General features: G+C 37.0%; 1 protein-coding gene across 3 annotated transcripts in view; it reads left to right on the top strand.

Moving 5' to 3' along the window:
* Positions 1 to 14,346, top strand: part of ZNF638 (zinc finger protein 638) — a 65,246-nt gene that overhangs the window by 29,976 nt on the left and 20,924 nt on the right. For all 3 annotated transcript variants that reach the window (XM_069797316.1, XM_069797326.1, XM_069797307.1), the window contains exons 3-17: positions 1,665 to 1,726; positions 2,009 to 2,047; positions 4,014 to 4,321; positions 5,780 to 6,120; positions 7,030 to 7,176; positions 7,558 to 7,689; positions 8,038 to 8,096; positions 8,278 to 8,321; positions 9,441 to 9,512; positions 10,003 to 10,170; positions 10,272 to 10,343; positions 11,367 to 11,419; positions 12,140 to 12,271; positions 12,425 to 12,553; positions 12,882 to 12,923. In XM_069797316.1, coding sequence (XP_069653417.1) covers positions 1,665 to 1,726; positions 2,009 to 2,047; positions 4,014 to 4,321; positions 5,780 to 6,120; positions 7,030 to 7,176; positions 7,558 to 7,689; positions 8,038 to 8,096; positions 8,278 to 8,321; positions 9,441 to 9,512; positions 10,003 to 10,170; positions 10,272 to 10,343; positions 11,367 to 11,419; positions 12,140 to 12,271; positions 12,425 to 12,553; positions 12,882 to 12,923 — 1,800 coding nt within the window. The remainder of the gene's footprint in view (positions 1 to 1,664; positions 1,727 to 2,008; positions 2,048 to 4,013; positions 4,322 to 5,779; positions 6,121 to 7,029; positions 7,177 to 7,557; positions 7,690 to 8,037; positions 8,097 to 8,277; positions 8,322 to 9,440; positions 9,513 to 10,002; positions 10,171 to 10,271; positions 10,344 to 11,366; positions 11,420 to 12,139; positions 12,272 to 12,424; positions 12,554 to 12,881; positions 12,924 to 14,346) is intronic.

The raw sequence follows: 14,346 nt of genomic DNA, 5'->3' as shown, positions 1-14,346 counted from the left end.
ATAGTAATGGCGTGTTATTAGGAAAAAAAGTGTATAACCGTGAATTGCTTGCTCTTGTGTGCATGCTGTGTATTCACTGTGCATGCAGTTCTACAGCTGCAACTTGTTTTATCAGTCTGCTCTTCCACTCTTAATATGCTCTGGTTCATTTAGTGAGACTAATGCAGAGGGTCTTCTGAGTAATATTTTTCTGACTTTAGTTGAACAGTTAGAATGTTTTTATGAACACAGCTAGTAAAATCTGTCAGTGCCTCTCTGAGATTGGTTAAGCAGTATATCTGTTTCTTCAGGAAATTATAATAAGTCTTGTGCTTAAAATGTATTTTATTTTATTTAAAACCCATGTTTTTTTATGTGGAGTATAAATAGTTTGGGTAGCTGTCTTGTAGCACATTTTAGTGTTGATAGTGTAAGTGCAAGGAACAGCTGTTTTCACCACGTTCTCTGGGCTGCCAGAATGCACAAAACTAACTGTGCCCTGGTCACATTAATTTTTCCACCTCATAGGCTTTGAGTAAACCATCACGAACTTTTCTTTTAACCAGCGTGTTCAGCATTTTTGTCAATAAACAAGAAGGTTTGATACTGCCAACTATGCATTTTATAATCTTTTGTGTTATAAACCAGCATGCGCTTAGGAAAAGTGATATGTAATTTCACAACTGCAAATTATTTTATGAACCCTTGCCTGTGAGTTGCATTATTCAGCCATTATTATCTATTTTAAAATACTAAACCAACTAGAAGTTGTTTTTTTAAGGATGCTTAATAATGATCGTTGATGACATGTGATACCTTATAGCTACAGCCCATGTAATATTTCTCCTCAATAGCAAACTGACTACAGCAGTTGTTTTCACTAGGAGGTCAGTTTACTTTCATAATAATAATACTAGAATAAAGTCTTCAGGCATAGTTTCCCCTGCTTGGGACTGATTCTGTGTTTACAGTTAAACCTGTGCTTAAGTAATTTTCAAGATTGAGAGCTTGCATTGTACTTCTGGATTTGTCTCATGCTTAACCCATCAGTTATTCCTAGGTAAAACTTTAGTTAAGGTTTTTTTTTTTAAATATAAAAAAAAATAATCAATGTTTGTGTGTGAAAAATGTCATCAGACTTTTTGACTGACCTTTAGGTGTAACATTATTAGGAGTGAACATACTTGAGCTTAAGGCATCAAAAGTCATGCCTCTGTAGAAACGATATTTGACTTAAAGATACCATGTTGTGTCGGGTTCTCCGATTTATTTAGCTTAATTTGCTGTGTATGTGTTCATCAGTCTGACAATCTGTGAAGACTGCTAATAGTTTTCTTTCTTTTAATATAGCCAGCTATTGGATCAACATTTTGCATTAGAAGCGTGGTGACAACAACCCAGTGTGTTGCTGGAAGTAACAGATTCATTTTTTACAATGCATTTTGTTCAACTTCCACTTAGATTTCTCTGTGTTCTTTAACAGCGTTTGATAATCAAAAAGTATTTTAGTCTTTTGCATAAAGAGTAATAATTTTAAGTGAGAAATTTGACCTTGACGCAAGATCATTTGTTAGGCAAAATTTGATGGGAAGGTAAAATATGACAACATGTAACCAGAAATTGTGGCCAAATGCTAATGTTTTACTTGCTAATCAAACTTCTCTGGATGTCTTTTCTCCAATTAGGACTGGATTCTGCATCAGAACACTCCTTCTCACATTGAAAGCTGCCGCCAGTTACGTCAACAGTAAGGAATCTGTTTAAAAAGTTCACTTAGTGTAAAAAGTGTTTTCTGTGCATGCCTGTTGTGTGAAAGTGTGTCACATTTCCTTAATGAGGATTGTTGGTATCTGAGTGCTATTCTAAATTGGCTTTAGACCATTAGGGTAAAAGATGAACTGACACTTGGTGCTTCTGGAGTCCCGAACAGGAACGTTTATCTGTAAAAGCTACTGCACGTAAGCAAAAATTGTGCTCAGATGGCAAATTGAGCTTTTTCACTGACGGTTGTATTTTTAACATTTAACAGATACCCCGATTGGAACCCTGAGTCTCATTCCTCAAAGAGGTAACTGCTTTTTGATTACAGGTTGTTTTTAATTTATTGCTATTATAAACGTGGTTATTAATGCAATTAATTTTCTTGTTTTGCTCACTGGCAAGCTGTGTTAGTGGTGTCATATTTTCATTATAAAATTGTGTGGGGTGCTTTTGTGGGTTTTGTCCTAAGTTTGTTTAATAATATAAGTGGCATAGTATCTAAAATTCTTTCACAAGGGGGAGAGTAAACTCTGTAGAACTGTCTGAAGACTGATACTGTCAGCAGCCTCGTCTTGAACCTTTGTTCTAACTGTGCTTCAGTTAGTCGTAAGTTATTGGATGTGATACAGTATTAACCGAGCGACACTGACCAGTGTTAGGTCACTGATTAAACTGCGCAAGTGATTTCTGACTTTTAGACTTAATCTTTTTTCCAATTAAGCCACTCTTGTTTGCAACTTGAACCTGTTTGACAACAGGCGTGCTAGTGTTAGCTCTTATTTCACAGACTCTTCAGTCCATAGATCCCTTGGGGAGCTACGGGATCACAAGTTGAAAAAACACTGGAATTCATGAACTCATGTCTCTTCTGTCCTTTAAAATTATGCTGTTTACTCTTAATTTTTTGTAAAAACACACCCTGTGGACTAATTCTACTTGAATCTCAGCAAGATTGGATTATTTTACTGATTCAATATTTGTAAGTATTTCGACTTGCATACAAATAGGAATAATAGGACTTCAATTTTTTTCTGGATTTTCCTGTGACTTTGCATTAATTAGTTAGACATACTTCCTGGGAAGCTAACTATTCAGGTTTTTTTTTTTTGGGTGGTGGGGGAAGTGTTACAAAGCTGAATATGTAGGTCAGGTTAATTTGCAGAGTGCGTCTGAGGTCTCTCCATGTTATAAACAAGGAGAAATAAAACCTTAAAGAGAAAAATAAAGCAAATAAACTTCTGTGAGGAGAATAATTGTATTTTAAAACCTCAAACTAAAACTGCTGTCCAGTGTTGCTGATGTTATATACAACTGAGGCAAAGGAAACTGGTCTTAGCTGGAGGACCTTATATAAATTGGAGAAGTGTTTAATAGCACTTTTTGTGGATGAGAGATCTTCTGTGCTTGCAGGTGGGGCAAGAGCTGTTTTTTAGGGTGGTGCTTTCTTAAATCCTTCCTGATGACAGCATGTCTCCAGCTGGGAGAGTTAGAATACAGCTGTAGGCTCTTGGTGATCACAGATGTGCAGAGCTGCTGGGTGCAATCTCGGGGCAAGGTCGATGAGCTTGCTATGTACTGTTATCACTCTGGTAAATCACTTCACAGTCTCTGCTTTTTATAAATTGCACTGGTTTGTTAAGACATTCAAGCATATACTCTATGCATTTTCCAGGTTTTCCCTTTTACTCCTGTGATCTGTCCTGTCAGGGTTTTCCTATGCCTGACTACTTTCCGTGTCTCTAAGAGGGACTATTGCTCTCATGGATTTCTTCTCCATTATTTCTTTCTGTGCTCTTCATCAATGTGACATCTCTAGGTAGCATAAGTAAGCAGTGGATGTATATTTATGTAGTCCTCTCAAATCTTTCTTTCAGTCTCAGCCAATCTTTCAGACATAATGTCTCAAGGTTGCTTACTTCCAAACTAAATTTGGAAGAAGCAAGGAAAGTATCCTAATTCATTACTCTTACATGTATCCTTTCCCTCTTCCTATTATTTTTTCATAGCACTGCAGCTTGTAACTTCAGAGTTTTCTTTGCAGCTTTGTCTTGTTCCATGCAGGTTATTCTCTCCTACTTGCTTCTTTTCAGTTCTGTCTATCTATCCTAAATTCATATAGAAACGTGTTACCAGTATGTAAAGTATGTTTGTGAACAAATTAGGCTCTAAACTTTGTCAGTTTTGGTTCTTTTTTGCAGAAAGTCTGTTTCAGCAGACTCGGGCTAACTATTTTTTTCCACCTTGTCAAAACTCATATGCCTTTATTCTCTTAGAAATGCTGGTGACAGAAAAGAAAACCAGACCCCAAAGCGTCGTTCCAACTCTGCCAGTCCCAGTCCTAGACGTTCGAGGGTCACAGGCTCCAGCTATGCTCTTCGCCGATCACGATCGAGATCCAGGAGCCCTGGCCGCTTCAGGCCAACAAGGCCAAGAAGTCGAAGCCCGCGGCAGATGCGACGACTTAGCCCCAGACACAGGTCAAGGTCACCGCAGCGATCGAGAAATCCACTGAGAACTAGTCCACGACCTCAGAGATCTTCCAGTAATGATTGGTCATCAAGGAGGTCAACCCGATCTCAAGGTAAAGGGTGGATACACACTGCCAAATTGAAACGTCCTTCAATTTCAGGAAAACTGAGTTGATTTCAAGAGGTTTATCTGTCCAGTTGTCCCCTAGGCATTTTTCATAGCAAAATTCTGTTTTTAGAAACAACTTTTCCTTTTGATGTTGCTTTATGAGAAGTATGCTTTGAAGAAAATGGGCATTTTAAAAGGTCTGAAGTCTTCCTTACCTAGTGTCAGGAATTGGTTAATCATATCAAATAACTGCTGAACAAGTGTCTGTTCCAAGTGTGCTCAGTTTTTGAGCTAGTTTTTAAGGATAGTCAAGAATTGAAAACAACTGAAGGTGGTTCTTCCTGCAGCATCAAAAAGGTAGTTCTGCAAAGGCAGTATAGATGAGGAGAAAGAAAATGCAATGCTCAGAAAGCGCATCAAATGGAGGTGTAAATTACAAGGAAAGCATAGTGTTCTGAAATAATTTTGTTGAGATAAGAGCATAGTATGTGAAAGGCTTTCAATGAAACATCCTTTGTAACAGTTAAGTTCGTTGCAGCATTTTGTGACTCTCCGTTCAGCTTACTTCCTCCAGTTTGCAGTTCTAGGAAATTTTATGTAAACTCGGTCATTCTATGTAGTTCATTTTGAGCTCAGTCTCTGGCTGAAATACCAGTTTGTTTGGAGTTTTTGTTTCTATTATAATTCTGAACAGAAAAAAATAGAGGAATTTTAAAAGGTTGATTTTTTTTTTTTCTTTTATCTGTATACTGTGCCTATGTTGTTTTTATGTTTCCAGATAATTCAGAGGTACTGAGCTCTTGTGGGAAAGAAGTCTAGGTGAAATGTTGTGAAGGGACAGGCAGTTTCAAAGAGATCTTCTTAAGGGTAAAATGCAAGCCATTTTAATGTAGAAGAATGAGGGGAAGAGGCAATTAATAACCAAAATATAAATTTTCCACAGAAGGAAAGCATACAGGAAATTAATGTTGTGTCAGGTTGTTAAGAATAATTTAAAACAAAACATCAGTCTGTAGGACAAAGAGCAAGACAGAGAAGGGTACAAAATTTAGCAGAAGGCATCAAGGTAGTAAGTAGTGCTGTGTATCTGTATGCGAGAGGACGATCAAAGCCTTGAAAGCTGCTTTTCTTTTCTTACATTCCCTGACATACAAAAGTAGAGTCATTCTTTTGCTCCAGCCATGAGGATTTTTGTAGATATCATTGCCAGTGTCACAATGTTAGTCTAACTAAAAATGTCAAGTTACACAACAGCACAGTGAAAATAGTACAGAGGTTTATTATTATTTATAAGCCATCTCTGCTGGAGTGCAATTAAGGTTCTCTAACTTCAGTGAGTTTCAAGATTGAATCAGGAGTGGGTGGTGAAAGTGAAACTGTAGAAAACTAAACAGCTATATATCTAAGTTCTCTTTTAAAAACAAACAAACAAAACACAGTTTGTTTTCCCTTCCGCTCACAGACAGAAAGGCAGCTCTGGAGGCAGTAGTGAAAAGTTTGGGACCTGGCTTTGTAGCAGAGTTCAATAAACATAAGTCACTTCAAGCAGCTGGGCAGGGATCTTCGGGATCAGGAAAATCACCACCCTCTCATGGACTTTTAAGGAAGATGCCAGGAAATACAAAGAAGCCACTGAAAACAAGTGTTTCTTCAAAGGCTTCAAAGAAAGATGTGCCTTCTTTGCCTGGGTCAAGTTCTTCATCTCCTGAAACTGATGATTTACCCCAAAGCAAAGAAATGGAAGAGAATGAGGAAGGCTTATCCACAGGAACCAGTGGACCTCGTCCTACTTCTTATAATAGGGTGAGTTTCTTAATGTTTTTCTCTGTGATTTTAAGAATTTGGTTAGTATCTCATTTCAGGGGGATCACTTGTGGAAAGATTAACCATTTGTTTGCTGATTCTGTGCAACAGATACTGCCATCTTAATGCAAAGATTTGCTGGCTGCAAGTAAGTGTGGTAATTTATACAGCAAAGGTTTTTTTAACAGATGTGAAGGAAAACCTCTCTAGTGCTTTCCAACAGCAGAAAGAAATGTCAGTTAAATTTGGGTCCTTGTTCTACTGAGCACTATTTGTATGAAGTGTGAGTGATGAGCTTTGTTTGGAGGACCTTACTGTGTAAATAAAAGTAAAGGGTAGGAGGCAGAAGGTGTTCATTTTGCCCTGTCAAGCAAAAAAGATGAGGCAGAGAACTTTACTACTGTTAAGAAGGATCTTAAAGCCAGCGTTGTCTTAGTCCATCATACTGACCGTTTGGATCTCTTAGAAACACCACCTAGAAACCAGACTGTATTTTAGTTATGGTAGGTGCAGTCGTCCTTGGTAGTCCTTGGTAGTTTCTAGCCTCTAAATGATAAGCAAAGACAACATTGCCTAGTGCTGTTGAAAGCTAATAGATAGTATTGAAAGGAAAGTAGTGGAATTGTGCAGCTTCTTACCCATACAGCCCAGACAACTAGAATTATGTAGATCTATAGTAACTGATAAAAACAGAAAGATTGTATTGTGTTACTTGGTAATCCTATGCCATGTCTTCTAATAACTGAAGATTGAGACAGAGCAGTAGAACAACAAAATTGTGGCTCTGTCCGTAAGTGAACAAAGCAGTCTGTCTACTTTGGAGTAATTTTTATTGCAGATCCTTTTTTTCTTCCTTTTGCTGGGCTTGACTTGGAAAGTGTTTATTTTTGTTTTGTTTTCAATTTGCAGCTGTTGAGAGAGGAATTGCTGAGTTGTGGGACAGTCCTTCAAATATCTGATTTACCAGATGATGGCTTTTCAGATCAAGATATTAAAAAAATTGTTCAGCCATTTGGCAAAGTTAGTGATCTCATTGTACTTCGCTCTAGAAATGAGGTAGGTTTTCCTCTGGAATGTTTTTGTGTCAGAATGCAAAAAAAATTGTCAAGCGATGAACAAGTGTAGTGTTTGGATCCTCAGCTGAGCATAGATTAAGACTTCCTGAACAGTTTGTCAATAAGGATCACATACGTGATCTCGGAATAGATGGAAACGTTAACTTTATAAATTCTTGCTTGCTGCCTAAGTTGTAAATGTTAAAGGAAGTAGGATGTCTTTTGTATAATACTGAAATCTGGACTTTTTCATCAAACTCCACATGAACTTAGAGAAGTACATGCAGTTCTGTCGTAAGCAGATTTTCTAAGGAAAAAATTGCAGTGAATTGTATCTTGTGTCTGTAATATACATAAAGACTGAAAGTGCCATTTATTTTAGGCCTTCTTGGAAATGAACTACAAAGAAGCTGTGATAGCAGCTGTGAAATACGGTGAAACTGTGCCAGTGCTGGTAAATGGGAAACGGGTAAAAATAAGTGTAGCAGAGAAGCCAAAAGCATCTCCTGGCCAGGTGAGCAGCCTGGTGGTGAACAATGTGATACTTTGTGTGTAGCTTGGTGTTTTGCTCCAAAACCTGATGTACTCCAAAAAAACAGATTTAGTAGTTTTAATATGTTTTTTAATTTCCTTTTCTTAAACAGCAGTCTAAAATACGAAAATGCACTTCCTAATTCCAGTTTTCCATATTTCTTGTTAACTTTGATATTTGTGAATAGCATCAGTTTAACAAATAGTGAAAGATAACCACTATATTAATATATTTATACTTAATTAATACTATTTGTATATATATATACACACACATTTGTATATGAAGTTTAAATTATGCAGTAAAAGTTCTTCCTTCTGTCCATTTCAGGCCAAAATGAGTATCAAAAAAAGGGCTCAGAATATTAAAAAAGTTGCATCAAGTACAAAGTAAGTGTTGCCATCCCATACATTAGTTTCAGTGATAAGCACTGCAAACCAAATGGGTTCATATCTGTTTGGTTTCTTGTGTTTTATTGTTTTTGAGCTTTTTTAGCTGTTTTGATATTCATCAATTGTCTTTGAACCTGATTTTTCTTTATTTTTTTTTTTCCCCACCTGCTCCCAATAGGAAAGACCAGAACACCACCACCAAGAGAACTAAATCTATTACAGGTGAAGTTTTGGTTACCTTTTATCTGATGATACCTCTGCTATTGCCTTCCTTCTTTGTTCCCATTTCTTTGTTTTTATCTGAGTGCTTTTCTTAATAGTAACTGAAAGCAAGTTCAGAGAGCTACAAGAAAATGTCTAGTTTATACTTTCAAATGTCTTCCTTTTCATGCGACCCTATCTTTCTTTCTTTAAAAAAACCCACAAAAATCAACCCTCAAGTAGCAATAAAAAGACCCCACCTTGACCTGTGCTTGTACTCTGTAATTTTAAATGTTTGCCCCACCTGTTGAAGACAAGTGTGGCACTTCGGGCTCCATAAAATAAGTGTAATTCTTCAAGTTGACTTTAAGCCTAATGTATAACGTATCTAATATTCTCTTTCACAGTTAGTGCTAGCATTTCCCAGTGTCTTATGTTCTGAGTATATTCCAAATGCTTTTAAATTTCTTCCCTGGTCTTCTATTGATCCTGACAGGAATTATTTCAGTTATTATTACTACTTGGCAGAAAAACTTGTCTGTCATGCTGTTAGAGAAGAATTTTTTTTTTTAGTACTTCAGTGAAAACAGGACACAAAAGCCAACACAACGTCACAAAAAATGTGTTATTAAGACATTGGAAGTAACAGCCATATCATTTTTTGTTGCTTGTTTTATTGGCTTTCATGAGCAATTTTTCTGAGCAAAGTTAGGGACCAGACATTACTTTGATGGGAAATTGTGCTTTTTAAAGATGTATTCATTTGTCAGCGTGGTCACTTCTGAATCCGGTTTCCAGAATGGAATTAAGATTCATGTAACAGTGCATTTCAGAGCTGTCTCACAGATGGAAACCATGAATTGTTTACAGTCAGTTAAGAGAAAAAGAACACAAACGTTTTTGCAGGAGCAAGGTTTTTTCACCAGAATCCTAAACAAGTTCACAAAAGATACTCTACTTCATGGCTTTCATGCAGTAGTTTGTTGGCATTAACTTATGGTTTAGGTTTTGGGGTTTTTTTTGTCATATCAGTTGAATTACTGCAGATTAAACTGGTTTTGTATGTATTTTTATATTCTTTGTAATTAACTTGGGCAATAAGCATTTCGACTTACACTTGGTTTTGGATATTTTATGTAGGTAAAAAAGAAAGGACTAAGAAATCAACAATGACGGGAGATAGTAAAATCAAGAAAACTTCAAATACTGTGGGTAAGACAAATGAGAACTTTTACACTTTACTTGGAAAACACAGGCAGTTGCTTTTCTGTCCTCCTAGTCCCACTGCCCCCTGTCCAGAACAGATATTTAAGTTAGTGAGTCCAAGCTTTTCACACCTTTTACTGGGCTTGCCAGTGTAGTAGATTGTTAGATAGGCGAGCACCGTTCTTGTGCCTTGTGGCTTGGCTAATGCAGTGATTATCGGTGCTGTTTGTAGATCTAGAATAGCAAAGAATCAGGGAAAGAAGATGAGTTTGGGGAAGCAGACCCTTTCACATAACCACAGGCATACACGTGTTTTGCACAGCTTTTGCTGTATGTACATTTTCTGCCCATTTGTAACGAAGAGCAGGAATTTACGTGATAGGAGGCCTCTCAATATTTGGCAGAAAAATGTATACTGCCGTTCATTCTTCTTTTGCAAATCAGTTAGTTTAATATATTGAAACAAAGAATACTTTTTTCTGCTCTTACCTACCAGCAAAATCTACAGATGAAGACCTTCAGCTCTCAACAGAAGCCGAAATGGAAGTTGGGGAAATGGAGCTGTCAGATGCAAAGAACATTACAGAAGGGGACACAGTTACAGAGCCTGTGAAGATGGTAGAGACTCAGTGCAAAGGATTGAGTAATCCTGCACTTGTATTAGGTAATTCTGATATGATAATGCCATTTTTAATTTACTTTGCTAGTTGTAAGTTATGTGAAGTTTAACATTGTGATGTTGTCTTGAATTTATTTATTTTTTAGAGAGACTTGCACAGATGCCTCAGGTGGCAGCATTGCATTTGGATCGGCTTAATGAAGCTTTAATTGATCAAGGTAAATTGGAAACTGACAGGGTTTTTCTCATTTCTGTCCTAAACTTCTCTGCTGTTGTGGTCTAAATGAGAATGCTTTTGAGACCAGGAAATTAAAATGACACAATATCAGAAAAGAAAATCTATTAGAATACGTTCACTGACTGAAACATAAAACAACAGTTCATTGTGATGACGGAAGTGGCTAAAAACCCCCAAGATTTACATCCTTCAGTGGACATAATATTTTTACCTAGACCTTTTCAGTGTGACATGGGGACTTTTATTTACAGCTCGTTAAAGCAAAGGATTTGGGCTTTCTATATGTTCTGTTTGCAGATCCACCACTAATTCTTTTAATCCCATTGCTTCACATTGCCTGTTAGAGCTGGTTCAATAGATGCTATTTTCCCCATATTTTATAACTGATTAGTAACAGACTTTGTTTTAAACATAGCCTAAGTGTATATTAATTCTCAGTTATATACATGTGTTAGTGGAGATAGGACAAGGTTGTAGTCGCTGAACCTGTTAGAGGTAGTAGATACAAACATTTTACAGTAGAAGTGATTCTTCTTTACCTGTGCTTGCCTATCCTGTATGATTGCTGTTTTCTTATTTCCTGCTGTCTGGATTTTTCTGAGCCTCTCACATACAACTGTGGACTTGTCCCAGGAGAAAGAAGGAAAAAGATTGTGTGGGTACATGCTGGGCACCTGCATAGTCCCCTTGTGCCCACAAGAAAGTCTTGTGGTTGTGATAATTCAACTGATAAGGTCTCAGTGTCAGCAAAGCGTGTGCATGCTACTCAAGGGATTTTAATTAATTTTTTATCCCTACTTAAAACTGTTCTTTTCTGGAAGCATTTACATAACACTGTATGTGTCTCACCAATGTCATTTGTCGCTGTAAGTTAAATGAAGGAATATTTCATTTTTCTCAGTGGCAGTGGTGATAAAATGTAATGCAAGAAGTTCTTAAAGCTCTGGAGTATTTAAAGAAATCTGCTGAATTACTAAACTACTCCCCCACCCCCTTTTTTTAGAAGCTACGGTAACGACTACGAAGAGTGAAGAATCAACAGAACCAGCTAGCAAGGTCAGTCTAAAGGTGATTGAATCCGTGGAAGTTCTAAGTACGCACTTGGTCCTATTCTAAGTGTTGGTGTGCTGTCTGAAAACCTCCAATTTAAATCACCTGCCTGTTAATTTCTTGTGAGAAATAATGAATAGTTTATTTTCTCCTTGCTGTTTGTGATTTGATAGACATCTGCCATTTCACTCTTTGGCTTTTTATTTTTTCCTCAGAGTTTGTTAGTTACACCAAAGCTCCTTTACACTCTGATAATCTCTGTTGCCCTACTGTGGGTTTCTTCTCTTTAGATGGAGTATTTGCACATAGAGTCCTGCAGCATTTGATGTGTGGGCATGTCATGGATATAAAGTAGTGGCATAATTATACGGGGTTTTGGTTTGGTTTGAATTTCTGATGAGTTAACATGAGAGAGCCTAAGGTGTGTGCAGAATTAGCTTAGGTGTAGATACATCCACAATTAAGCAGTAATTAAGGTGATTATATGACATAATTAGAGAAGAAGGTTAAAAAAAAATAATATGCTTTGCTACTAAATCCTAAAAAAGTTTAAATGATCTTTGGTGTTGAGGTAGTTGCAAGTATTGTAACATGCTTTTAAGCAAGTGCTTTATTCAGTTTAATGGTGGTTTTACATAGTAAAAATAAATGCTCTCTTCAGTAATACAGCAGTTTTGATTTAGAGCTGAAGAAATAGCAGTGATATTTACTTTCATTTGATTACAGGAACTTGATGATATATGTGTGGTTCTTATTTCAAACTTGCCTGAGAGAGGATTTTCTGTTGAGGAAGTTTCCAACCTAGCAAAGCCATTTGGAGGTCTGAGGGATGTGCTAATTTTATCATCTCATAAAAAGGTATTCTACTTGGTATTTAGTAGTGTTTCTACCTAGAGAGGCAGCAAATGTGTTTTTTAACAAATGTGATAATGTAGTGCGGCAAGCATTGATGTGAGATGCTTTTGATAAATTTTTTTTTTTTTTAAATTTTTGTTTTCTTTATTTTAAAAGGCATATCTTGAAATAAATAGAAAATCTGCAGATTCCATGGTTAAATTTTACACCTGCTTTCCAATGTCACTGGATGGAAATCAGCTCTGCATCAACATGGTGCCTCAGCATAAGACTATAAAAGATGAAGTAAGTAATAAAATATATTGAAATTCTAGGATACGTGGTAACATTTCAAGGCAGAGCAGGATTTTGTATTTAAGCTGGCTGATTTACGCTGCCTGTTTTAAGCATTCTTATGGTGGGTCCTATTGAAGACTGATTCTGTTAAATGTCTTTGCGTGTCCTGGACTTCTGATAGGAGAATTACACAGATGTCAGAAGTGCTGATGCTGTTGATTTTATTAATAAAAGGGAAACTAAAAAGTTGTTGCGAGTCAGTGATTGCCAGTTAGCTGCTGCTAGTGAAGCTATATTTTACAGTTCAAATCTTACTTTTTTTTTTTTTTTTTTAAAGGAAGCAATATTTACTGCTATAATTAAAGATTCTGACCCTGAGGTAAGTTGCTAGCAGTCTAACTTTTCCTCCACATGCTATCAAAATATGTTACTTTAAATTAGAATCAGTATCCTTCATACTGAAATATTAGCTAATTGAATTGTTATCTATGCTTTCTCTTGAATTTAGTGTTTATATATGTTTTCATGGGTGAATGAGCAGGGAATAGAATGAGTAAATGTTCACTTAGTTTAGCTCCATGATGCATGAAGTGCAAAGAATTAAACATTTAATAGGAGTCCTTTGAGACCCTCTCCTTCTGTTGCATTTTTTTTTTCAATGTTCTAACAATGAGCTGCTGACCACTATAGCTTGGAGAATGTGCAGTGTTTGCCTGTATATAATGCCACCCGTTTTCCCACTGTGTTTTATGGACAGATATTTTGGTTTGACTATCAGAACTACCTCTGTGCTTTGTTCACTGTAGTGTCTCCCTTATTATCCCTCCTGTTCCTTCACTGCACACAGTGCAAGCTGGCAATTGGAGTACAAAGCATTTTTATACGGTATAGGTAGGTAGAGGTTAATGAAGTTACAGCTTTTATGTCTTCTGTGAAAAACATTTTCAAGATATTCTTGATAGATGGTCAGTCATTGGGTCTGAACGTGTGTCTCTGGACTTAAACAGTTGGCACAAGAACTTCACAAGAGTGACTTTAAGAGCAGCAGTGTCAGAAGCTAATTGTATTTGGTTAAAAAGTGTATTGCAAAGAGCCCTGCCAACAATAAATCACTTTCCAAGAAACCCCAAAAGGCTTGAATTTTCAGTTGCAAATATATCTGGGGAATATCTGCTTTCTCCTTATGATCGTTGTTTGGCACTAACAGAAACATCTGAGTACTTAACTGCCAGCGCCCCTGCTGCTGTATCCCACTTGTGCCTCTGATCTGCTTGTGGTGAAATATTTCTTTCTGCTCCTGGTAAAGTGATGAATAATGAAAGAAAAACATACCAGAACTGGAGGGGGTGGGAAATCTCTTGCTTGTTGCAAGTGAGTGTTGTGTTTCTAAAAGACGCACAACTTTCAAGTATTTAAAAATAAGACTTGTTTAAGATTCCAGAAGTCTCCTGGTACCTTTGGACTTTGTGTCCCAGGGCCCTTCCCTTTGATCCTCCACAAAATATTTGGTGCCGGGCTTCACCATGCCAGTCTATGGTGCTGCTGGCACTACATAGCTGAGGATGGCTTTCTGCTTGCTGTCAGCACACTCGTACGTTCTGCACCAGAATCTTTCCTGGTCAGAAGAGTCTTACTGGTCTCCTTGATAATGTGTCCCTATGCTGGTGGTGATAACTGTGTTTGAAAATGGCAAAACACAAGAAATGATATTTGACTGAGGATCTTTATGCTATTACAAACTGATGAAGTAAATGAACCTACAACTTAAAAACCAGGATTGGAGTCTTCTAGATAGGTTTCTA

The sequence above is a fragment of the Haliaeetus albicilla genome, chromosome 1, assembly GCF_947461875.1.
Source record: "Haliaeetus albicilla chromosome 1, bHalAlb1.1, whole genome shotgun sequence".
Taxonomy (NCBI): Eukaryota; Metazoa; Chordata; class Aves; order Accipitriformes; family Accipitridae; genus Haliaeetus; species Haliaeetus albicilla.
The sequence above is the reverse complement of the archived record's forward strand: the minus strand, read 5'-3'. Positions and strand labels throughout refer to the sequence as shown.